Below are 24,282 nucleotides of genomic sequence, written 5' to 3' on the forward strand. Positions count from 1 at the left end.
CCAATCTCTCACCCTCACAATGCGCAGCCCTCCACTCCCTCCGCTCCAACCTCAAACCGGCAGACAAGGGAGGCGCAGTGGTAGTTTGGCGCACCGATATTTACACCGCTGAAGCTAGATGCCAATTCGCGGACACCTCCTCCTACTGCTCCCTTGACCATGATCCCACCCCCCACCACCAAATCACCATCTCCCAGACCATCCATAACCTCATCACCGCAGGGGATCTCCCATCCACCGCCTCCAACCTCATAGTCCCACAACTCTACACCGCCCGTTTCTACCTCCGGCCCAAAATCCACAAACCTGACTGCCCCGGCCAACCCATTGTCTCAGCCTGCTCCTGCCCCACCAAACCCATCTCTGCATACCTCGACACTGTCCTGTCTCCCTTAGTCCAAGAAATCCCCACCTACGTTCGGGACACCACCCACGCCCTCCACCTCCTCCATGATTTTCGCTTCCCTGGCCCTCAACGCCTTATCTTCACCATGGACATCCAGTCCCTATACACCTCCATCCCCCATCACAAAGGCCTCCAAGCCCTCCGCTTCTTCCTCTCCCGCCGACCGAACCAGTACCCTTCCACTGACATTCTCCTTCAACTGACTGAACTGGTCCTCACTCTTAACAACTTCTCCTTCCAATCCTCCCACTTCCTCCAAACCAAAGGAGTAGCCATAGGAATCCGCATGGGCCCCAGCTACGCCTGCCTCTTCATCGGATATGTGTTACAGTCCATCTTCCGCAGGTACACTGGCACCATCCCCCACCTTTTTCTCCGCTACATCGATGATTGTAGTGGCGCTACCTCGTGCTCCCACGAGGAGGATGAACAGTTCATCCACTTTACTAATACCTTCCACCCTGACCTCAAATTTACCTGGACCGTCTCAGACTCCTCCCTCCCCTTCTGAAACCTCTCCATTTCTATCTCGGGCGACCGACTCAACACAGACATTTACTACAAGCTGACTGACTCCCACAGCTACCTAGATTACACCTCCTCCCACCTTGCCCCTTGTAAAAACACCATCCCACATTCCCAATTCCTTTGCCTCCGCCGCATCTGCTCCCAGGAGGACCAATTCCACTAATGAACAGCCCAAATGGCTTCCTTCTTCAAAGACCGCAATTTCCCCTCCGACTTGTTTGATGATGTCCTCCACTGCATCTCCTCCACTTCCCGCACCTCCGCCCTTGAACCCCGCCCCTCCAATTGCCATCAGGACAGAACCCCACTGGTCCTCAGCTTCTACCACACCAACCTCTGGATACATTGTATCATCCTGTCATTTCTGCCACCTCCAAACAGACCCCACCAGCAGGGATATATTTCCCTCCCCACCCCTATCAGCGTTCCGAAAAGATCACTCCCTCCGTGACTCCCTCGTCAGGTCCACACCCCCCACCAACCCAACCTCCACTCCCGGCACCTTCCCCTGCAACCGCATGAAATGCAAAACTTGCGCCCATACCTCCCCCCTCACCTCCCTCCAAGGCCCCAATGGATCCTTCCATATCCGTCGCAAATTCACCTGCACCTCCACACACATCATTTACTGTATCCGCTGCACCCAATGTGGTCTCCTCTACATTGGGGAGACAGGTTGCCAACTTGCGGAACGTTTCAGGGAACACCTCTGGGACACCCGCACCAACCAGCTCAACTGCCCCGTGGCTGAACACTTTAACTCCCCCTCCCACTCCGACAAGGACATGCAGGTCCTTGGCCTCCTCCATCACCAGACCCTGGCCACACGACGCCTGGAGGAAGAGCGCCTCATCTTCCACCTAGGAACCCTCCAACCACATGGGATGAATGTAGATTTATCCAGCTTCTTCATTTCCCCTCCCCCACCTTATCTCAGTCCCAACCCCTGGATTCAGCACCGCCCTCTTGACCTGCAATCTTCTTCCTGACCTCTCTACCCCCAACCCCTCTCTGGCCTAGCACCCTCACCATCTTCCACCTATCGTATTCCCAGCACCCCTCTCCCAAATTCCGCCCCCCCCCCCCCCCCCCCCCAACCTTTTATCTCAGCCTGCTTGGCACACTAGCCTCATTCCTGAAGAAAGGCTTATGACCGAAACGTCGAATCTCCTGCTCCTCGGATGCTGCCTGGCCTACTACGCTTTTCCAGCACCACGCTTTTCAACTCTGGCTCCAGCATCTGCATCCTCACTTTCTCCTACTTGTCTGTTTCAAGTCTTATTTGCCCATTATCTTCAGGAAGTATTTTGTTATGCCTTTCTTTCTAATTAGTTTGTGACACCCAGCTCGGCATCACCCCCACTGACCCTAACGACTTCATTGCTCATTTAACACGCATAGATAGACCAAAACCTCCTCCGAAGAGCCATCAAGGATATTCATATTATTGTCTTGGGTCCCTGTCATAAAATGTTTTTTCCTGGCTACAAATTCCAAATCCCTCCTTGCCTGTTTCAGCTTGAACCAGAGTTGAATTCCGAACTCAGCCTTCAACCCCAAGTCTCCTCAATCAAGAGACCATCTGCTACCACTCTGTACTAACATCAACTCCATCCACATCTCAGCCCATCCACTGATGAAATCCTCAAGTCAATTTTTGTGATTTTATCACTCCAGAATCTACCATTCCAATGCTTTCTTAGTCAATTTTTTCTACAGCATCCTTCATAAACTGAAAATGACCCAAAACACTGCTGCCCATATTTAAACTCAATGCATTCATCTATTGCTGTTCTACTTAATCATCTGACAGGGATTCATCCAACTGGGATCAAACAATACACCTCCTGCTCCATTCCTGTCACTCCAATTTCAAAACCAGTGGATTTACATGATTAGTCTTCCAGGAGACTATAGGTGAAGCTACCAGAAAGCCAACAAATGCACACATTAAAAGATTTTGCTCAGCGTCCATTCTACAAAAATTGAATGTATTATTTATATGAAATGTATCTAATTTCAAAATGTGTCAATATCAGTCCAACATAGTACTGCTGCAATACCGTCCAGATTAAGTATTATATTTTTAATGCATCACAAACAATGCCAGTCATAAACCTAATGCCATCTAACAAACAGACCTGGGAAGGTGACAAACTAACTTATGAAGCACCAAATTTCCCACAGCTGACTGAGACAACTATTCCAATGCTGTGCTAATAAAAATAAGGCTTACCGGAGACTGAATATTAATAAACAGTATCACAACACAGATGCAGAGGAATGAATCAGAAGCATCAGTGGAAAGAAATGGTTAGGCATTGCTGCTGTGGTGTGGAGAAAGAGCGGAATATCATCGGTTCATACAGAGTCAGACTTAATGTTTGTGAATGATGCCAACAAGCAGTAATATGGAGGTAAGAAAAAGGAACTACAAAAGAGGAATTCTTGGAGAATTCTCGTGGTGTGAAGAGAAAGTATTGAAGAGATGCTCAGGATTCATCCAATATGCGCATGTGGAAACCAGCAAAGGCAGTTGCAGGAAGCGTGCCAACACAGGAGGGGTACTGTAGATGAATTATATGGTTGAAGTCTCTAGAGCTGTTAAGACAGACTAGGAGATAAATACACAATAACCACAGAATTTGACTTTCTTTTGTGCCGGGGGGGGAGGGATTGAAACTTGGAATTGATGAAGGCAGGAAACCAAATTCAAGCAAAAGACTGAGACTAACATTATTTGGTTGGGCTGAGACTCTATACTATACTCATAGAATATGGAAAAAAAACTGGAAGATAAAGAAGAGTTTTGACATGCTGTGGATGAAAAAGGGTTTAGGTCAACACTGTAATGTGGGCTGTTACCCACATAATATTAACTGAAATTCATGACTTTTAAAGCAGCTAAATACAGCTCTAAGGAGGTGAGAATGGGGTTTTTGCCTTTAAATGCTTGAAAACCTGCTTGGGAGACTACAGAGCCCTGTATTGAACCCTTTTCGGTCTTGCTTTAGGTGAAATACATCAGAAGTCAGAGAGTCATGGAGATGCACAGCATGGAAACAGAACTTTCAGCCCAAATTGTCCAAGCCAACCAGATATCCTGAATTAGGGTCTAGATTAGAGTGGTGCTGGAAAAGCATAGCAGGTCAGGCAGCATCTGAGGAGCAGGAAAATCGACGTTTCGAGCAAAAGCCCTTCATCAGGATGAAGGGCTTTTGCTCGAATCATCGATTTTCCTGCTCCTTGGATGCTGCCTGACCTGCTATGCTTTTCCAGCACCACTCTAATCTAAACTCTGGTTTCCAGCATCTGCAGTCCTTGTTTTTACCTAGGTGTCCTAAATTAACCTAGTCCCATTTAAAAAGAACAAAGAAAATTAACAGCCCAGGAACAGGCCCTTCGGCCCTCCAAGCCTGAGCCAATCCAAATCTGCTGTCTAAACCTGTTGCCCCATTCCTAAGTATCTGTATCCTTCTGCTCCCCACCTACTTATGCACTAAATGTTGCTCCTTCGTTCCCTTTTAAACCATTCCCCTCATTTTGAACATATGTCCTCTAGTTTTGGACTCCCCTCCCTGGGGAAAAGACCTTGGCTGTTCACCCTATCCATGCTCCTCAAGATTTTATGAACTTCTGCATGGTCACCCTTCAGCTCCAGGGAAAATAGCCCCAGTCTATTCAGACTCTCCTGATAACTCAAACCCTCCAACCCTGGCAACATTGCTGTAAACTTGAAAAGGTTCAGTTAAGATTTAACATCTTTCCTGTAGCAGGGAGACCAAAATTGAATGCAGTATTCCAAATGTAACCTCATCAATGTTCCTTATTGCTGCAACACAATGTCCCAACTCCTATCTCAATGCACCGACCAACAAAGGCAAGCATACCAAATGCTGTATTCATTACCCTATCTACCTGCGACTCCACCTTCAAGGAACTATGAACCTGCATTCCAAGATCTCTTTGCCTGGCAAACACCCCAGGACCTTGTCATTAAGTGTATAAGTCCTGTCCTGATTTTCCCCACCAAAATGTAGCACCTCACATTTATCTAAATTAAATTCCATCTGGCACTCCTCAGTCCATCGGCCCATATGATCAAGGTCCCATTACACTCCGAGGTAACCTTCTTCGCTGCCCACTGTACCACCAATTCTGGTGTCATCTACCATATCTCCTAAATTCAAATCCAAGTAATTTATACAAATGATGAAAAGCAGTGGAACCAGCACTGATCCTTGCAGCAGACTGCTGGTTACAGACATCTAGTCTGAAGGGCAATCCTCTACCACCACCCTCTGTCTACGAAGAAAAAAATTCTAAAACATGTAAAGGAAAGTTTCCCTTCCTAAAATTGTGTCTTGGTTCAACCATTTGGAAACCACTAAGTTTCTATACCTCAGTCCATTTCTATGACTCCCTTATACACCCTGAGAAGCTGAACTGTGAATGCTTCAAGACTTAAAACGGCCCAATTTCAATCCAAGCCAAAACCTAAAACGGTCTGCAGTGATCAGGAGTTTGATTTAGTGAAAATAAATTGGTGGACAAATTTGTCAAATTGTCTCTCAACTTTCAGACCATTGGCCAATAAGAGCATTATTTCTTGTCACAGAATCATAGCAGGCAGTCTTTCGGACCATCATGTTTCACTGCTTCTCCAAATAGTGCTGACTTTGTGGCATTGTCCTATGTTTTACTCTACCTTTACAAGATGTTTCTATTCATAATCAGCTAATGGCCTCTTGAACACCTCAACTGACTCTGCCTCCAGTACATTTCCAGATATTCCAGACTTCAACCATGCACTGCGAGTTTTTTCTCATCACATGTGCAGTGTTTGAAAATCAGATTAAATTAATCAGTCATCTCATTCTCGATCCTTCTTAATGACCAGGAACAGTTCTTCCCCATCTATTCTATACAGACCATTCATGATTGCCTAGAAGGCAGGCAAGAATTAATCACATTGAAATTCTGAAGCATGCAGCTTATCTCCTGAATCACCAAAGCTGAAGTATAAATTGCAAACAACAAAAGCAATGGAAAACTCTCCAATTTCCAAGTGGTATGCATGTCCAACTCAAGAAGCTGGACTCCTTTCAGGACAAAGCAGTTAGCTTGATCATACCTCATCCAACAACTTAATATTCACTCCTTCCACCAATGTAGTAGTATGCAGCAGACACAAGATGTAGCGCAGAATTTAGCAAGGCTCCTTTGACAGCATGTTACAAAACCATGACCTCCATCACTCAGAGGGGCAAGGGCTGCAGTCACAATATGCAAGTTTCGTTCCAAGCCACATCATTCTGACTTGGAACTAAAACAATTGCTCGTTCATGGTCACTGGATCAAACCCTTGGAAGCATGGTGTGAGTACAAACATTATGTAAAACACAAAAAATTAGAAGCGGGAATCAGCTTTAATACCTTAGCCTGCTCTACCATTTGATAAGATTGTATTGATATCTTTGTGGTCTTAGATCCACATGTCTACTCATCCCTGATGACTCCTTGTTAATCAAGAATCTACCTAAATCACACTCAGTACAGGTAGAAGATCCTTTATCTGAAATGCTCAGGACCACCTGCTTTTCGGAATTTTTCGGTTTTCAGAATAAGTGACAGTTTAATGGTGAAATTTCTTACAAATCTTATCTGAGGAGCAGACTTCTAAGTAAGAACGTGCTTGGGAACGTCCCCATGTCACATCTGAGTGACACAATTGAGTGTGTGTCGACTTGGGGAGCACTCACAGAGAAACCCTAGGCCTGTTGGTGCTTGGCCGCACCTCCCCACGTTGCATCTGAGTGACGTACATCGAGTGGGTGTAGACTTAACTGTTTGCTCACCAAACAATCTTGCTAATGAGAAAAAAAACTTCACAAAAGCCTTCGGATTTCGGAGCTTTTCGGTCTTCAGATGTTTGGATAAAGGACCTGTACCCAAATATTAGCCTTTAGGACACCCAGATGTTCTGTCCCACAGAGTTCTCTAATCCCTCTTCACTAAAGTAGCATGCTGCTCATCTATCCCTTGCCTTGCCTCTGTTTTACAACTGACCTGCATGCTTTCAAAACTAAGTGGACATGTGTTACAAAATTTTAGAATCTTAACATTCCACCTATCCCAAACCCACTGACGTTTGAGGTTAAACTTACCCACGTATATTTGAAAACTGGATAATTCATTAAAGTAAAAATTTTTTGTGGTTTGCTCATTTTCTGTGAAGTTCAAAATCCTGATTCATACCTACAGTTGTTTTAGTGAACTTCATTTTATATTTGGTCAAAGCTAAATAGTTAGAAGCCTCTTCTAGCAAGCAAAGTGGAAAGCAACAGAAAAAGGCTCACCAAGGCATATGCTGCAGACATATGCTGACATATGGCATATGCTGCAGAAGCAAGTGACTGAGGTGTCATCGGGGGAGCACTTTGGGGCAGTGATCATAATTGTTAGTTTTCAAACAGTTATTGAAAAGGATAGAACTGATTTAAACATTAAAACTTAAATTGGAGTAAGGCCTATTTTGATGGTATGAGACAGGAACTTTCAAAAATTGATTGGGGGAAGCTATTCGCAGGTAAAGGGACTGTTGGGAAGTGGGAGGCCTTTAAAAATGAGATAACCAGATCTCAGAGACCTTGTGTTCCCATCAGTTTGAAGGGCATGGCTTGTAGTCATAGGGAATGCTGGACAACTGGAAAAATTGAGGCTCTGGTCAAGAAAAAAGTTTCAACAGCTGGCATCAAGTGAATCCCTAGAGGATATAACGGCAATGGGAGTATACTTAAGAGGGAGATTAGGAGGACAAAAAAAGGACAAGAGATAGCTTTGGCAAATAGAATTAAGAGAATCCAGAGGGATTCTGTAAGTACATTAAGGGCAAAAGAGTAACGAGGGAGAGAATAGGGCATCGTAAAGATCAACGTGGCCATCTACGTATGGAACCACAGGAGATGGGGGGAGATACAAAACAAATATTTCACGTCAGTATTTACAGTGGAAGCTAGGAAACTTGGGGAAATAAATAGTGGTGTCTTGAAAAGAGTTCGTACTATGTGGATGTGGTGGAGATACTGGAGATCTTAAAATGCATAAAGATAAATAAATCTCCAGGACTTCATCGGGTGTTTCTCAGATCTTTGTAGGAAGCTAGAGAAGTGATTGCTGGGTCCCTTGCTGAGATATCTGTTTCAACGACAGCCACAGGTGAGGTACCTGAAAACTGGAGGTTGGCTAATGTGGTGCCATTATTTAGGAAAGGCTGAAAGGAAAAAATAAGGGAGGTATAGACCACTGAGCCTCATGTCAGTAAGTTATTGGAGAGGATTCTGAGGGATGCGATATACACGCATTTCGAAAGGCGAAGACTGATTAGAGATAGAATGGCTTTGTGAATGGGAAACCGTGTCTCACTAACTTGACTGAGCTTTTTGAAGAGGTTGCAAAGAAAATTGATGAAGGCAGAGTGGTGGACATTGTCTACATGGTCTGACAAGGTTCTGCATGATAGACTGATTAGTAAGATTAGATCACATGCAATCTAGATGAGCTAGCAAATTGGATACAAAATTGGCTTGAAGGTAAAAGACAGAGGGTGGTGGTACAGTGTTACTTTTCAAACCAGAAGCCAGTGAAAAGTCTGCTTCTGTGTTATACGATCCTACTTTTACCTTAATTGTATTGAAAGATCCCAACCTCTGCTGCTCTTTTATGACAAAGAGCTCCAAAGACCTCTCCTAAGAGGAAGAACTCCTTCCTATCTCCATCTTAAATGGGAGACCCATTGTTTTTAATCTATATCACTTTATGCTAATCCCTCCAACAGAGGGAGAGCATCTTTCAACATTCACCCTGTCAAGCTCCTTCAAGACCTTACATGTTTAAATAAGAACATAGTTCATTCTCCAATTGATACAATGGACAGACTAACCTTTTCACATAAAATAATCCCTCCATCCAGCATCAGTCAAGTTCCAAGAAGAAACTTCTTGAACTGTTCCTAATGGATTTATATCATTTCTTACACAAAGCTAAAACTATAGCTTATACTCCTATACTATACCTCATCAACATTCTGCACAACTACAGCAAAATATTCTTAACCTTCTGTTCCATTCTGCTTATAAATAACTTTTCATTTGTCTTCCTAATCATTACTTACTGTACATGCATATTGACTTGGTAATTCGTGCACCAGCACACCCAAAATTTCTCTACATCGAGTTTTATCACAGCAGCAATAACATACTGCTGTCTCTTCTTGCCAAAGTTCATAGATTCATATTTTGCCATACAGTACTTGATCTGCTAAACGTTTGCCACTCATTATACCTATCAACAGCCCTGGAAGAATTAAGATTTTGAGACAACTTAGTTTCCTATCTTTGTATCACATTTGGTGTCTGGTTCATCCAAGCCATTTATACAGATTGTAAACCATTGAGATCCCAACACTGATTCCCCTTAGTATCCAGCCAACGTGAAAAACCGTTTATGCCACTCTGTTTCTGATTAGCATAGATAGAATTGTTTGCTAATAAGTTGCCCCTACACCATAAGCTTATATTTTGTCTAATAACCTTTGATGTCACACCTCGACAAATACAGTATAGCCCTTGGTTCCCCTCTATCTTGATACTTCCTCAAAAGCACCAATAAATTATTCAAACATGATTTCCCTTTGATTGTTTTCCAAGTTGGAATGGGGCAATCATTAGCCCTGCAATTGGGTGTATAAGTTGCCTACAAAACTATGTTTAGTGTCATGACTGAGACATGAGAAAAGTGCTGGTAACTGAATTCTACCCTTTGCATCAATAGTATTACTGTTTAGATTCAAATCAACAAAATGGCCAAGTGCTTCACTATTGTACTGCTGTCCAGAATAGAAAACACTTCCACTAGGTTTCTTTAATGACCTCAAAAATAAACCGCTGTAAAATCAAATTCATTTCTCAAATCAAGTTGCAAAACTGGCCAACAACTACAATTTAATCCAGAATTAAAACATCCCACTTTAATCTCAAATAAACACACAACTTGACACAGGTATTATTTATAAAGGGCAAAAAGATAAAACACCGCATTGACCAACAGTCTGAAAAATAAAAGATATAACTCGCCAAACACAGCCTACCAGTTTTCTTGCTGACTTTTTCAAATTGCTGACAAGCATAAATTGATAGATCAAATTTGGCTATGAGAGAAATAGAGCTTGTCCCAAGTCCTTAGAAAACTGAGAGCTCAGTATTTCAGGGTTAGTAATGTAGTCAAGATATTGTGATATGGAAACTTGAACAGGTTCCTAAATACTTCACCCAAGAGAAAATTTCAACAAAGAGAGTACTTGCCTGCATAGCAGGTTTTGGAAGATTTGTTCCTTCCAATTCCCTGGACATTGAAACAGAAACAAAGGCTAGAGAGATGATTTGGAAATGCCTGGTGCTGGACTGGGGTGTACAAAGTTAAAAATCACAATGCCAGATTGTAGTCTAATAGGTTTATTTGGAAGCACTAGCTTTCAGAGCGCTGCTCCTTCATCAGGTGGTTGTGACAGGCTAGTGTTGCTAGACAAACAGTACAGTGGCCTACAGTTCCTTCCAATGCAGGTTTTCCAGCAATTAAGGGCAATAAGTTTCTCTTACCTTATTAACAGTTTGTTTGATGTTCTTCATAAGTTACTTGACTTTCTGCAATTAGAGACTGTTTAGAGCTCATACTCAACTGCTGGACTTCAATTTTTGGTAAATTCAGTTTATTCCTGTGTTCCTAACATTAGTCAATGCTGCTTTTAGCTCATTATTGCAAGTCTTAAAACTGGGCATCTAGTCATGTGATCCTTTTGATAGTCCCTGGGATTTAAGTCTTTAAAAAGTCATCAATTTCTACAGAAATCGTAACAAAATAGAGGTATGTAATTTTTTTAAAGTAGTAAATATTTAATGGTGAACCTTTAAAAATGATGGTTTGGGCTCAACTGGAGTAGCATGCCCAATTCTGGGCACTACACTTTCAGCAGGATATGAAGGTTTTAGAGTAGGTTTTAAAAAGATTTGTAAATGGCTCCAGAATAGAGGTATTTAAGTTACATAGATTGACTGGAAAAGGCGAGTTGTTCCCCTCAAAGATGCTGGAGAGGGAATTTGACAGGGATATTTAAAATCATAAAAGGTATAAACTGATTCTTCTTTTTTGGCAATGGAAATATAGGACACCAATTAAAGATTACAGTCAAATACTATTGCAGGGTTACAGGGAAAGGGGAGTGGGGCTAGCTAAGTTGCTCTTGCAAAAAGCGGACATAAGCATGAAGGGCCAAATAGTTACAGTCGCTGCTGAAACCATTCTTTATGACAACATCAAAGTGCTGTAGGGAGAATATTATAGCTCTGAAGCAGCAGCAACACATATTTATTAGGATGCTGCCTGGTATGAGAAATTGCAAATATGAAAATTAACTAGCTTGTTTTAAAACATTGGACTGTTCTTTTAAAATGTTAGAATTTACAGGTTGATATAATAATTGCTTAAAACTTCAAACAGTTCAGATGAAATATGTAGAAACAGATGTTTCTAATGGCTATCGGCGCTGTAGCTAAGGGCCAGAGACTCAACATTTTATGAAATTACGAGAATAAGCTTTATGTAATTATGATTTCACAAAGAGCAATTATTTTCCACGGTTTGGGGTTGTATAGTTCAGGATAAAATTTGACAGATGAGTAAAAGTGAGGAGGATGATGGGACATAGGAATAGGCTGGCTAATTTTGCCTGCTCACAGATAATCATTTTATGGGATTGGAATATTTCTATGTTGCAATTTTCATATTCTTCACCACAGATGCTTACAGCTGGTCATTAAAAAAGTATTATTCAGTTCTGAACTTATTTCTGAATTGAATTAGATCATGGCTGATCAGTGCCTCAACTTGTCTGAGAACATTTCCAAAGTCATTAGCTGCTGAGCTGTTTCGATGACATCTTTTCTGCTGGATACATTCTTGGTGAAATTAATGTTACAAAATCCAGGGCTCTGAGCTCTCAAGATCTTTGCAGGTTGTTTTCTTCAAATATTACCCACAAAATCCAGGTCTATGTATTTTCAAAACACCTCAATTACATAACATTGATCCCATGTACTCAAGTTAAATGCATATATCCTGTCCTCAAACAAAATACTTTAAAGTGTGGTATCATTATAGGAAATTTGCTATACCTTTGATGAAATTAATAATTCCTTCCTGAGGGACGTGTTGAGATTTGAACACAATAGTCAGTACTAGGTCTGAGGAAGAGTTCATTTCATTGAATTCTACCTTATTTTCCATTGCACTTGAATCCCAATCGTTGTAAAGTGGCTTTCGGCAATCTATTTTAGTTATAGAACATAGAACAATACAGCACAGAACAGGCCCTTCGGCCCACGATGTTGTGCCGAACATTTGTCCTAGCTTAAGCACCCATCCATGTACCTATCCAATTGCCACTTAAAGTTCGCCAATGATTCTGACTCTGCCACTCCCACAGGCAGCGCATTCCATGCCCCCACCACTCTCTGAGTAAAGAACCTACCCCTGACATCCCCCCTATACCTTCCACCCTTCACCTTAAATTTATGTCCCCTTATAACACTCTGTTGTACCCGGAGAAAAAATTTCTGACTGTCTACTCTATCTATTCCCCTGATCATCTTATACACCTCTATCAAGTCACCCCTCATCCTTCTCCGTTCCAATGAGAAAAGGCCTAGCACGCTCAACCTATCCTCGTACGAACTATTCTCCATTCCAGGCAACATCCTGGTAAATCTTCTCTGCACCCTCTCCAAAGCTTCCACATCTTTCCTAAAGTGAGGTGACCAGAACTGCACACAGTACTCCAAATGTGGCCTAACCAAAGTCCTGTACAGCTGTAACATCACTTCACGACTCTTGAATTCAATCCCTCTGCTAATGAACGCTAATACACCATAGGCCTTCTTACAAGCTCTATCCACCTGAGTGGCAACTTTCAAACATGAACATAGACCCCAAGATCCCTGTGCTCCTCCACCTCACTAAGAACCCTACCGTTAACCCTGTATTCCGCATTCTTATTTGTCCTTCCAAAATGGACAACCTCACACTTGGCAGGGTTGAACTCCATCTGCCACTCCTCAGCCCAGCTCTGCATCACATCTAAGTCCCTTTGCAGCCGACAACAGCCCTCCTCACTATCCACAACTCCACCAATCTTCATCTCATCTGCAAATTTACTGACCCACCCTTCTACTCCCTCTTCCAAGTCATTAATAAAAATTACAAACAGCAGAGGACCCAGAACTGATCCCTGCGGAACTCCACTTGTAACTGGGCTCCAGGCTGAATATTTGCCATCTACCACCACTCTCTGACTTCGACCGGTTAGCCAGTTTTCTATCCAACTGGCCAAATTTCCCACTATCCCATGCCTCCTGATTTTCCGCATAAGCCTACAATGGGGAACCTTATCAAATGCCTTACTAAAATCCATGTATACTACATCCACTGCTCTACCCTCATCCACATGCTTGGTCACCTCCTCAAAGAATTCAATAAGACTTGTAAGGCAAGACCTACCCTTCACAAATCCGTGCTGGCTGTCCCTAATCAAGCAGTGCCTTTCCAGATACTCATAAATCCTATCCCTCAGTACCCTTTCCATTACTTTGCCTACCACCGAAGAAAGACTAACTGGCCTGTAATTCCCGGGGTTATCCCTATTCCCTTTTTTGAACAGGGGCACAACATTCGCCACTCTCCAGTCCCCTGGTACCACCCCTGTTGACAGTGAAGTTGACCACCCCTGTTGACAGTTATATTCCAAAGTTAAAGAGACCAGGTAAGTGTCAATTCACTTTAGAATACAAGCCTGTCTCAAATTTTTAAAATTTATTTTGTCATCTGAATTGCAGAAATTATGTTCTTGCCAATTATACTCTCAAACCAATATTCTAATTTTAGTCAAAACAGGCCAATGATATCCTCATGATCCCACCAGGTTCAAAAATCACAAAGACAAATGTTTCAATGCAAAGCTCTTTCCAATTCTCTAACCCTCGCAAACTATACAGTTGAATATAATAGTCTTAGCTGCAAGATGCATCTCCTATTATGAAGGATAGTATATTCATAATTGAAGCAGCTAAATGGCAGGTCAGTTGTAATTTTTTCACTTCCATAAACAAAGTACTACCCTGCCCTGATCTTGAAACGCTTAAGAAATCAAATTCAACCTTCTCTTCACAGCTTCCCAAAAATTAATTCGTATAAATCTTAAGATAAAACATACAGATTAACATGGCAAGAAAACAGATATCAAAAATTTCCTTAATAATTCAGTCCAGAACAATACTCAAACCCAACAATTCTATCAAACAAGACCTCTCTTTACAAACAAAATCCAACTAAAGTCCAGAACTAAGCTTCTCCATTGAGACATAACTCCCAATACATGCATAAAATATCAATGCATTTCCTGTTAGCAACATGAAAACTATAGAATTTTTAGATATCCTGTATTATAGACTCCCATCCTCATATTTGTGTAGAAATAATGGCAATGCTTGATTTCAACATAAATTATGTTTATGAAATTTTCCTGAGTAAGGGATAGTACAGATTGATGATTTCAGGAATATGTTGACCATAAGAACTAGGAGCAGGAGGCAGCCATCTGGCCCTTTAAGCCTGCTGCACAATTCAACAAGATCATGGCTGATCTTTTTGAGGCCTCAGCTACACTTACCTGCCCTTTCGCCATAACCCATATCCCTTCACTGTTCAAAAAATTATCTTAGCTTTGAAAACATTTACTGAAGAAGCCTCAACCACTTCAGTAGGCATGGAATTCCACAGATTCATAACTTTCTGGGTGAAGTTCTTCCTCAATTCAGTCCTAGATCTGCTCTCCTTATTTTTGAGACTGTGCCTTTTTGTCCTAGTTTCGCCCGCCAATGGATACATCCTGTCTACTTCTACCTTATTTATTCCCTTCATAATTTAATATGTTTTTATGAGATGCCCCCTCGTTCTTCTAAATTTCAATGCCTTATCAGCACCCTATACAGCTACAAAATAACTTCCCTGCTTTTAAACTCAATCCCTTTAGCAATGAAGGACAAAATTTCATTTACCTTCTTAATTACCTGTTGAACTTGCAGATCAACCTTCTTTGATTCATGCACAAGGACACCCAGCAACAGCGTGCTGTAATTTCTTACCATTCAAGTAATAGTCCTTTTTACTGTTATTCCGACCAAAATAGAGGACTTCCCATTTATTAACATTGCAAAGGGATAAGTTTAAGTGAGTGGACAAAGGTCTGGTAGATGGAGAACAAAGTTTCACAGTCTTCTACACAATTTGCTGTACCACGTATCTTAGTATCATCCGCAAACTTTGACGCACTACATGTGGTCCCCAACTTCAAATCAAATATGCAAACTGTGAATAACTACAGTCCCAACACAGATCCCTGAGGCACACCACTAGTCACTGATCTCCAACCAGAATAGCACTCATTTATTCCCATACTTTGCTTCCTGTTGGTTAACCAATCTTCTATCCATGCTAATGCATTGCCTTTTTAAAGCCTTTCTTGCTCAACATATTAAAAAACATTTTGTTACAATGATTAAAAGTCCTGTGGAAGACATTTTTGTCAAAATTAACAGGAAATTTAAAAATGGCACTTATTTTAATCTCAGCTGATACAGAGTTAATTACACTTCCTGACCAATTTATGTAATCTCACATAATTGACATTTAAATGCTACAGAAAACTTACCATTACTATTGGGCCATGGGTGTAAACTCCTGCTTCTAATTAGTGCTTCATCTATTCTTCCACCAGATGGATTATCCACATATTGTCGACCCTGCTCCAGGGCATTGAAACACTCTGTGCAAGAATCGCTACTATCTGCTCTCAGCTTGTCATAGTTCCAATTTGCTGATTGAAGTGCTGATCTATCTAAGGAAATGTAGTCCAGAGAACTTAGAGAAGTGAAAGGTCCTGTACACTGATCCTGTACAAGAAAAATTAAGTTCGCTGTTAGGTCTTGTAGCCTCTTCGACCCATCAAATCCTTGAGGAACAACAGAATTCCGACACAATATCAATCGTCTTTCTGCAGCTTGACCAATCTCTGATGTCCTCCCAAAAATATCAAATTCATCCTCGAGAAAGAGACCTGCATTATATCCAAGTCTGCGGTTTACGACAGCACTAAATCCACAGGTGCATCCAAACTGGGCTTCATTGGTTGGATCTGGGATGTATAAACCAACATCCGCCCCTTTGATATTCATATTACAAACACAGATACAGCAGCTATCGAAGTTGCGATCTTTGAAGAAATTCATCACCGAATCTGAAAGGATTAGCGTAACGTACAAGCTGTGTGCCTGGGGAATTGACTGTATGGTTGCTGGCTCCACGGAGTTCAATGGTCGTGTGGTTGAAGGTGTTGAAGCAGGGGAACACATATCAGCACTATCATACTTCACTGATCCTTGCCCACTGGCAGTGCCCCCACCCCGTGGAGTTCGTGGTGTCCTTGGTGTACGAGGTGTTGGGACAGAGAAGCGAGGGGTTGCAGGAGATGGCAACACACCAGCACCACTGTTGCTGGCAGGTGCAGTAGAACTTACTGCCAAAGGTGTGCTCATTTGAGGAGTGCTCATCTGAATATAATCTTCTGTCAGACTCCCAACACTAGGCACATTGCTGTAAGAACAAGGGCAGTTTTAGAAAAATATTGATTTGTCGCTCGAGTATAAATTGAAGTAGCTATTAGTATGCTTTGTAGGAAATAACCAAGTATAAATGCAATGACACTGTCAAAATATCAAAATAAACATTACTTAAAATGTTGCATTTACCACCTTACTTGTAACATTTAAGGAAACTCCGATGTTACAACCAGTCATTGCTTGTCTAACTTACAGAATGTCACTTAACTACAGAAAATTTGCCAACAATTCCAACAATAAATGTTCTAAATATTAATCCATTTAACTAATTTTATTCTTGTCATCCGTTTGAAACACAGTTGGGTTTAGATACTAACTAAACTCAACTTTGATAGTTCCTTTTCAGTTCCATGCACGTAACTTGCAACAAAGGCTTTCCAGCACTTACACATATCCATCCCGATTTAGTGAAGCAGGTGGTGGTACAGGCAATTGTTCGATTTTTGGAGGAATAGCCCATGACGGTCGGTATATGCAGGCATCTGGTATTTTCAGTGGAGCAAGGCATTGACTGGGCACGGCCTTTAGTGGTGCAAACATTGAAGACCCAACAAAAGCCTTAGCTTTTGGGGGCTTGTGCACGTAAGAAAAATCCTATAAAAAAGTATTAAAAAAAATTACCTTTGAAACAGACATCATGCAGTCAAACAAAAATATAATAAAACTTCAGGATATGTTAAAACATTATTAAAATATTAACAAAGCCCTTTAAAAATATTAAAAGAATACACAACTCTGACATTAACTTTCCAAACTGCCTTAATTTGTTTTCATTTACTAACTGTTATTTCTTCAGGCTTAGGACTGCCCAGTCGATCTTCCACTTGCATTTTGAATTCTGTGAATTGAGCTGCGGTCATAGTACCAACTGGATTCTCCATGCTACTCATCCCTGCAGGCATTTCAGAATTAACACCATCTTTGTAATTCATTACTGGAGAAAATGCTGGATGTTGTTCCAAAGATGGAGGGGTTGGAAACATTCTTTGCAGATCTGCGACAGCTGGAAGAAATTAAGCTTTATCAAATTCTTGTTCACTGTTTGCAAACAAATCCAAATTTATATTTGCTCATTTCAAATCATGCTCTGGAACTACTCAAAAATTCAGTTTCAACATCAGTTTATTTTTGTCAAACTCAATGTCAAAATCACCCCAAAGCGATGTTTATAAATGTCAGTATTTCATTTTCAAATTCTCTTTTAAAATTTACTTCTTTTGAATATTTTAAGTACTAAGCCCTATAACATCCTGGAAAACAGTAGCACTACCGTAAACACTTACTTGGAGGATAAGGCCCAGTTGTCTTCACATCTTTTCCAACAGCTTTGTCTTCTGATCCTGCATTTGCTTGCTTAGAGCGTGTTGGGGAAGATGTCTGCAATAAATAGTTGTCTTCTTTTAATAAACTTTCTGGGTTGTTTTATTTCTGCAAATATATCTTAGTAATGTTTTAGGCTTAGCTTGGATGAGACTAAGAATTATGGATCAAGAGGAAAGTTTGTAGTGTGATAATTGAAAAACATGAATGCATTTTGCATTATACCTTCAAGTACATTCTCACAAGCATGTACATACACTATAATAGTTTTACATCATGGCTTAACTGACTTATTTTTAGTTGCAGCAAAATATACTAGAAGTACAAATGTTAAACTTGTACTTAATTCCTTTCTCTATCAAAATTATAACTGAAAACTCTGTAGAAATTTAATTCTCAACGTCCAATAATTCAAGAAAGAAAGCTATCTTAATGTTATGTAAATAATTGCAAAACTACATACTCCTGCAATTGTTATACTCAGCAGAACTGGAGTTATCCAAATGTGATGCAGTTTTATTAAGTTTCAAGCCCTGTATCCAGCGAGTGATCATTCTGAAGGCATATTTGAGAATTTGTGGTTTTTAACAGCAGCATGCAGAGAGCAAGACAACATTATGATGAGAACAAAGTTGCGATGGTTAGAAGTCGAATGAAGCTGACATACCTATGTTGACTAGCAACATAGAACATATCCTGTGAAAGAATGAAACATCTGAAACTAGTTGCAACTTAAAATTAGGATGAACATTCTTCTGGTAGAAGGGGGGAAATGTTGTCTTTATAGGTCAGGATTCCCATCAGTATTAAAACTTTCTGGTTTTAGTTTTTAAACAATAAGTTCTCATTAATTGCTATGTATTCCAGAAAAATATCAATGTCCTAGATGACCAGATGTGCAGGAAGCATTTTCAGTTGTGGAAATCTGAGCTCTGGGTTTCAGCGTTAGGTGAAAAGGTGGTCACACTGCAACTTATGAGTCCAGAGGAAGGAAATGGATGATCTTCAGGCAGTCCCAGAGAAACAGGCCAGGTAGTTCAGGAATCCCCAGGGATCCTGCTCGCAAATCAGTTATCCGTTTTGGAAATTAGTCCCTTTTAGGAATCAAAGATTCAAGTTTGTGCATCACAAGCAACTCAGCTGTACAGCGGGGAAGGAAGTAGAAAGGAAGAGCAACAGCGATAGAGGATTCAATTGTTAAGTGGACAGACAGGTATTTCTGTTGCCATGAATGTGACATTGCTTCCCTTGTGCCAGTATTAAGTATGTCACAGAGCAGCTGGTAGAATTCTCCTGGAGAGGGTGAACAGCCAGAGGTATTGGTTAATAATAATGACGTGCACAGGGAAAGACATGTAGCCCCACAATCAGAATTAAGGGAGTGGGTATAAAAGTTAGCAAGCAGGACTTCAAAGCAATAGTCTTTGGATCATGCACAGTGCCAAGTGTTCAAATGAGGACAGAAATAGGAGAATGCATGGCCAGAAGAGGACTCTTCAGATTCCTGGGACACTTGGATTTGTTCTGGAGATGATGGCAACTGTACAAAGAAGGAATTATGCACCTTGTGGGTTGTTTTGTTGGTTTTTTTTAGCAAGGGCTTTAAATGTTCCTGGATTGTGTGCAAGGAAGTTTCCTACAGCACGTTGTGCCCAGTTCAAAAAAGAAGAATGTACTGTTTGACCTGGTTCTTGGAAAATGAGGTGGACCAAGTGGATCAAATGTCAGTGGGGGAATATTTAGAAGACAGCAATTGCGATAACAAGACCAGGATAATGGTGGAGAATGATACACATCAATCAGAATAAGAAAAACAAATCAGCAGATCGCTGACTTCAATGGGACAAGAAAAACTGAAAGAACTGTGGATGCTGTAAATCAGAAACAAAAACAGAGGTTGCTGGAAAAGCTCAGCAGGTCTGGCAGCATCTGTGGAGAGAAATCAGAATTAACGTTAAGGGACAAGTGAGTTCTTAAAAAGGGTCACTCGAGGTCTGAGCAAGGCAGAAATAACTAGAATGAGACACTGATGGAAAAAACTGTAGCACTGCAATGGACTACCTTTGAAAAGGAGATAGTTTCTGTACAGTTAGGGTATACTGCCTCAAGTCAAAGGCAGGAAATATAAATCCAGAGCTCCCAGGCTGACAAAGGAAATAGAAATTAAGAGAAAGAAGTGCTTATGATAGGTGTCTGGTAGAAAATATAATTGACAGCCAAGAAGAATACAGAAGGTTGAAACGGGAAGTGAGAAGGCAAACGAGATAAACAAAGCGGAATTGTGTGAAAAGTCTGGCAGCCAACATCAAGGATTGCCTTAAGGTTTAGAGCATATAACTGGTAAGGAAACCAAGAGGAATGGGGCTGATAAGAGACCAGAAAGGGATTTTACACATGCAGGTAGCAGGCAGGCTGAGGCATTAAATGAATATTTTAGATTTAGTTTTACCAAGGAGAGAAATACTACCAGGCCATAGTGACTGAGAACAAAACCCTGTCAACTGGAAGGGTTTAAAAAATTGATACAGAAATTGCATTGGACTGACTGTTGGTACAAAACACCATACCTGGATGAGATGCATCCAAGTAAAGGGAGTGAGTGAAGGCTGCAGGTGCACTGGCCATTATCTTTGTCTTCTTTAGAGACAGTGAAGGGCGGAAAGACTGGGAAATTAGCCAAATGGCCTAATTTCTGTTCCTATGTCTTATGGTCTAAAATAGCAAATATTCCAGCCTTGTTGAAAAATGGTTGTAAACACACTAATTATGGACCAGTCAGTTTAACTTTGGTGGTGTTGTAGCTTCAAGAAACAATTATTCAGGAGAGCATTAACAGTGACATAGGAAAAAAAAGTTGGGCTGATTGGGAAGAGTCAGAATGAATGTCTGACCTGGAAATGATGTCTAACTAACTTGGAGCTTTTTGAAGAACTCAATAATGACAGCACTGTGGATAAGGAGCACATGAACTTCCAGAAAGCATCTGACACAGTGCCAAACAGGCTTGTGGTGAAAGTTACAGATTATGAAATAAAAGAGAAAGTAGCAAGGTAGCTACAAAACTAGCTAAAAGAAAAGAAACAGAGTGCAGTGTGAATAGACGTTTTTCAGGCGAGAGGAACATTTGCAGCAGAGCACCCCAGTAGCTGGTATTGGGACCGTTGATTCACCTAATATATATTAATGGACTTGATCTTGGTTTGTAAGGGACAATGCTAAAATTTGTGGATGACAATTTTAAAATTTGCGAGTGGAAGAATTTAAAACTGTGAGGAAGACTGTGTAGAACAAAAAGGCGTGCAGAGAAGTGTGAGGTGATGCACTTTGATAGAAAGAAGAGGGACAAACAATATAAAACAGGGGGTACAATTCCAATGGGGGTGTAGGACTTTGAGGAACCTGGGTGTAAATATGCTCAGATCACTGAAATTGGCAGACCAGGTTGAGAGAGCCATTAGTAAAGCATACAGAACCTTTAGCTTTATTAATAGGGACATAGAGCAAAAGGACAAAGAGAGACGTTGAACTTGTACAAATCATCAGTTAGATCTCTTATTAACCTACTATTTACAATTCTAAAAATCACACAACACCAGGTTATAGTGCAACAGGTTTATCTGGAGGCACTACCTTTCAAAGTGCTGCTTCTTCATCAGGTGGTTGTGGAGTAGAATCATACGACACAGAATTTATAACCAAGTGATTGCACGTCATTGGAATATAATATTAAACAAATTTAGTTCAAGTTTTTCACCTTTTAGAGTCATCATGTTAGTTTTGGTTCCTCCATACGTAAATCCCAAAAACTCTTAAAATTACATTCTCAAGATAGCTTTTAACAATAGGTGCTATCTCAGCTCAGATAATGGACTGAAGGTGTGAAATTAAAGTCTGTTTGAGTTCCAATGTTAGGTCAGACTGATTTTATTTCTAAAGTGGGATTTACAGAATTTTACATTGATTTATCCAGTTTTTGAGCAAAAAAATTGTAATTCTGTGAGTACATATTTATCCCACAAACTTTTATATATATATATATATATATATATATATATAATGTATATGTGCAGGGGACACAGAGTGTGTGCGTGCATGAGGGCATGTGTGTGGGGGTGTGAGTGTGTGAGAGTGTGTATGTATGTGACAGTGTTTGAAAGAGAGCCTGCATGGACATGTGTGTGTGTGTTTGTACACATATAGATACATAGAGTGCAGTGGGGTCACCTATAGTGCGACATGTACCCAAGGTCCCGGTTGAGGCCATCCCCATGGGTACCGAACTTGGGTATCAGCCTCTGCTCGGCCACTTTGTGTTGTTGCCTGTCCCAAAGTCTGCCTTAGAGGATGGTCACCTGAAGGTCCAAGGCCGAATATCCCGGACTGCTGAAATATTTCCCAATTGAGAGGGAATATTCCTGGCTGGTGCTGGTTGTGCGGTGTCCATTGATGACTTACAATTTTGGACACCAGAGCATAGGAAGATGTAAATGCAGTGGAGAGTATGTAGGAGTGATTTGCAAGAATGGCTCATGCAATGAAAAATTTCAGTTATGAAGATAGATTAAACCAGTTGGGATTATTCTCCTGAACAGATGACGACAAAGAGGAGATCTGATAGAGATTTTCAAAGCCATGAGGGATTTGGAGAGAGTAGATCAGGAGGAACTGTTTCAATTTGTAATAAGGATATAAAAAACAGAGGGCACAGATTAAAAATGATTTGCAAAAGAACCAAATGCAAGTTGAGAATAAACTTTTTCACAGAGTGAGTGGTCATAGTATGAAATGCACTGCTATAAAGTGTGGTAGAGGCAGTTCAGTTGGTGCATTCAAAGGGTGAAGGGGGTATTCGATGATTTCTTGGATACAAATAATGTACAAGGTTATGGGGAAGAGGAAAATGGCAAAAAGCTTAATAATGCCCATATCAGAGTCAGTGCACACACAATGGGCCAAATGGTCTCCATCTGCATTGTAATCTGTGAATTGAGATATCCAAACATGACTTTGAGCTTTTTGTGCTCATTTTGAATAAAGCAAACAGGTGGAATTGACGCTACATTTGTAAATCCTTGTTTACCATGTTGCTCTGTAAAATCAATAACATTAAGGAGATGGTACACTTAAGCGCAGAAGATTATATGCATCAAAGGACAAGGATTCCTGATGCTCACGAGTCACGAACGGTTGGGGCTCAAATAAGGATTCCTTTTTCACGGAGATTTGTTAACAACTGCTTCAGAGAATCTACCTTAGAGGTTTCATGCTGGAGCAATGAAACCAGATGTTGGATCTATTATTTGAATGCCAAGAACAACACGTGCATTTTTAAATAATTCTTTTCATTGGAATATCAAAACAGCCTGAAGGGAAGGGAGGAACTTTCCGTAGTAGAAAATAAAAGTTAGAGTTGCAAAACCATCATAAAAACTGGCAAGTCTTAACTCAGATGTATGAAACTTTATTAAAACAAATAACCACTATATCGAGAGAGATCAGATTTGATAGTCTATTCAAAATTCTGTTCAAAACAATTCAATTACTTCATAAAATTAGAAATGTGCAGATAAAAAGACAATTTGAATGTTCCACGCAAGAAATAAAATACTGGCATGAAAACAATCTGATTAGCTTTTATATATATGCTCTGAATTGAGAAATATAGGCTAAAACAAGAATTTTAACTAACTAGTCCTGAGAGAAATTTACTTTGGGTAACTCCGTTCTAAAAGCTCAACACAAAATGACAAAATATTTTGTTGGGAGACTAAATCAAAAAAAAGTGTTCATAGCTTTTTAGATTGTTACATTAGTCTATGTTTTCATTCATATGCATATGTAGCACTTAATTGTTAAATCTTTGGGAGCTCAATAAATTAAGAGTAAGCAGCATTCCAAACTCTTGAATCAAGCCAACAGAGATAAATTGATGACATTTAGATCTCATTAGCAATAGATGTTCAAATATGATGCACTGTTTAATTTGTGTTGACTTCTGCAAATATAATTGCACTTACTCCATTTTCCTCATCATCAGAGTTGTCAAAAAGATTGTCCAGGTCATTCAAAGATACCACTAGGTCAGTCTCTCGTGTGAGGCTTGCAGGAACTATCCGCCCTGTTGGAGATTGTCGTGTTTCTAAAGAGAAAAAAAATCTAATAGTTTTACCAACTAGATGATTTGTAGGATTTTGTTAAAATTGCATTAGTGTCTCTTGAAAACAGCAGCTGCTCTTCAAAATG

At 40.6% G+C, this 24,282-nt stretch overlaps 1 protein-coding gene across 2 annotated transcripts in view; it reads right to left on the bottom strand.

Moving 5' to 3' along the window:
- The window catches only part of LOC122562734 (mediator of RNA polymerase II transcription subunit 13-like), a 237,283-nt gene that overhangs the window by 24,526 nt on the left and 188,475 nt on the right, over positions 1 to 24,282 (bottom strand). For both annotated transcript variants that reach the window (XM_043715858.2, XM_043715857.2), the window contains exons 13-17: positions 24,057 to 24,178; positions 18,003 to 18,096; positions 17,502 to 17,722; positions 17,108 to 17,313; positions 15,753 to 16,693 (exon numbers count right to left, since the gene is read on the bottom strand). In XM_043715858.2, the coding sequence (XP_043571793.1) occupies positions 15,753 to 16,693; positions 17,108 to 17,313; positions 17,502 to 17,722; positions 18,003 to 18,096; positions 24,057 to 24,178 (1,584 nt within the window). The remainder of the gene's footprint in view (positions 1 to 15,752; positions 16,694 to 17,107; positions 17,314 to 17,501; positions 17,723 to 18,002; positions 18,097 to 24,056; positions 24,179 to 24,282) is intronic.

The sequence above is a fragment of the Chiloscyllium plagiosum genome, unplaced genomic scaffold (assembly GCF_037043375.1).
Source record: "Chiloscyllium plagiosum isolate Xiang-an unplaced genomic scaffold, Cpla_swu_hap1 HiC_scaffold_24, whole genome shotgun sequence".
NCBI lineage: Eukaryota > Metazoa > Chordata > Chondrichthyes > Orectolobiformes > Hemiscylliidae > Chiloscyllium > Chiloscyllium plagiosum.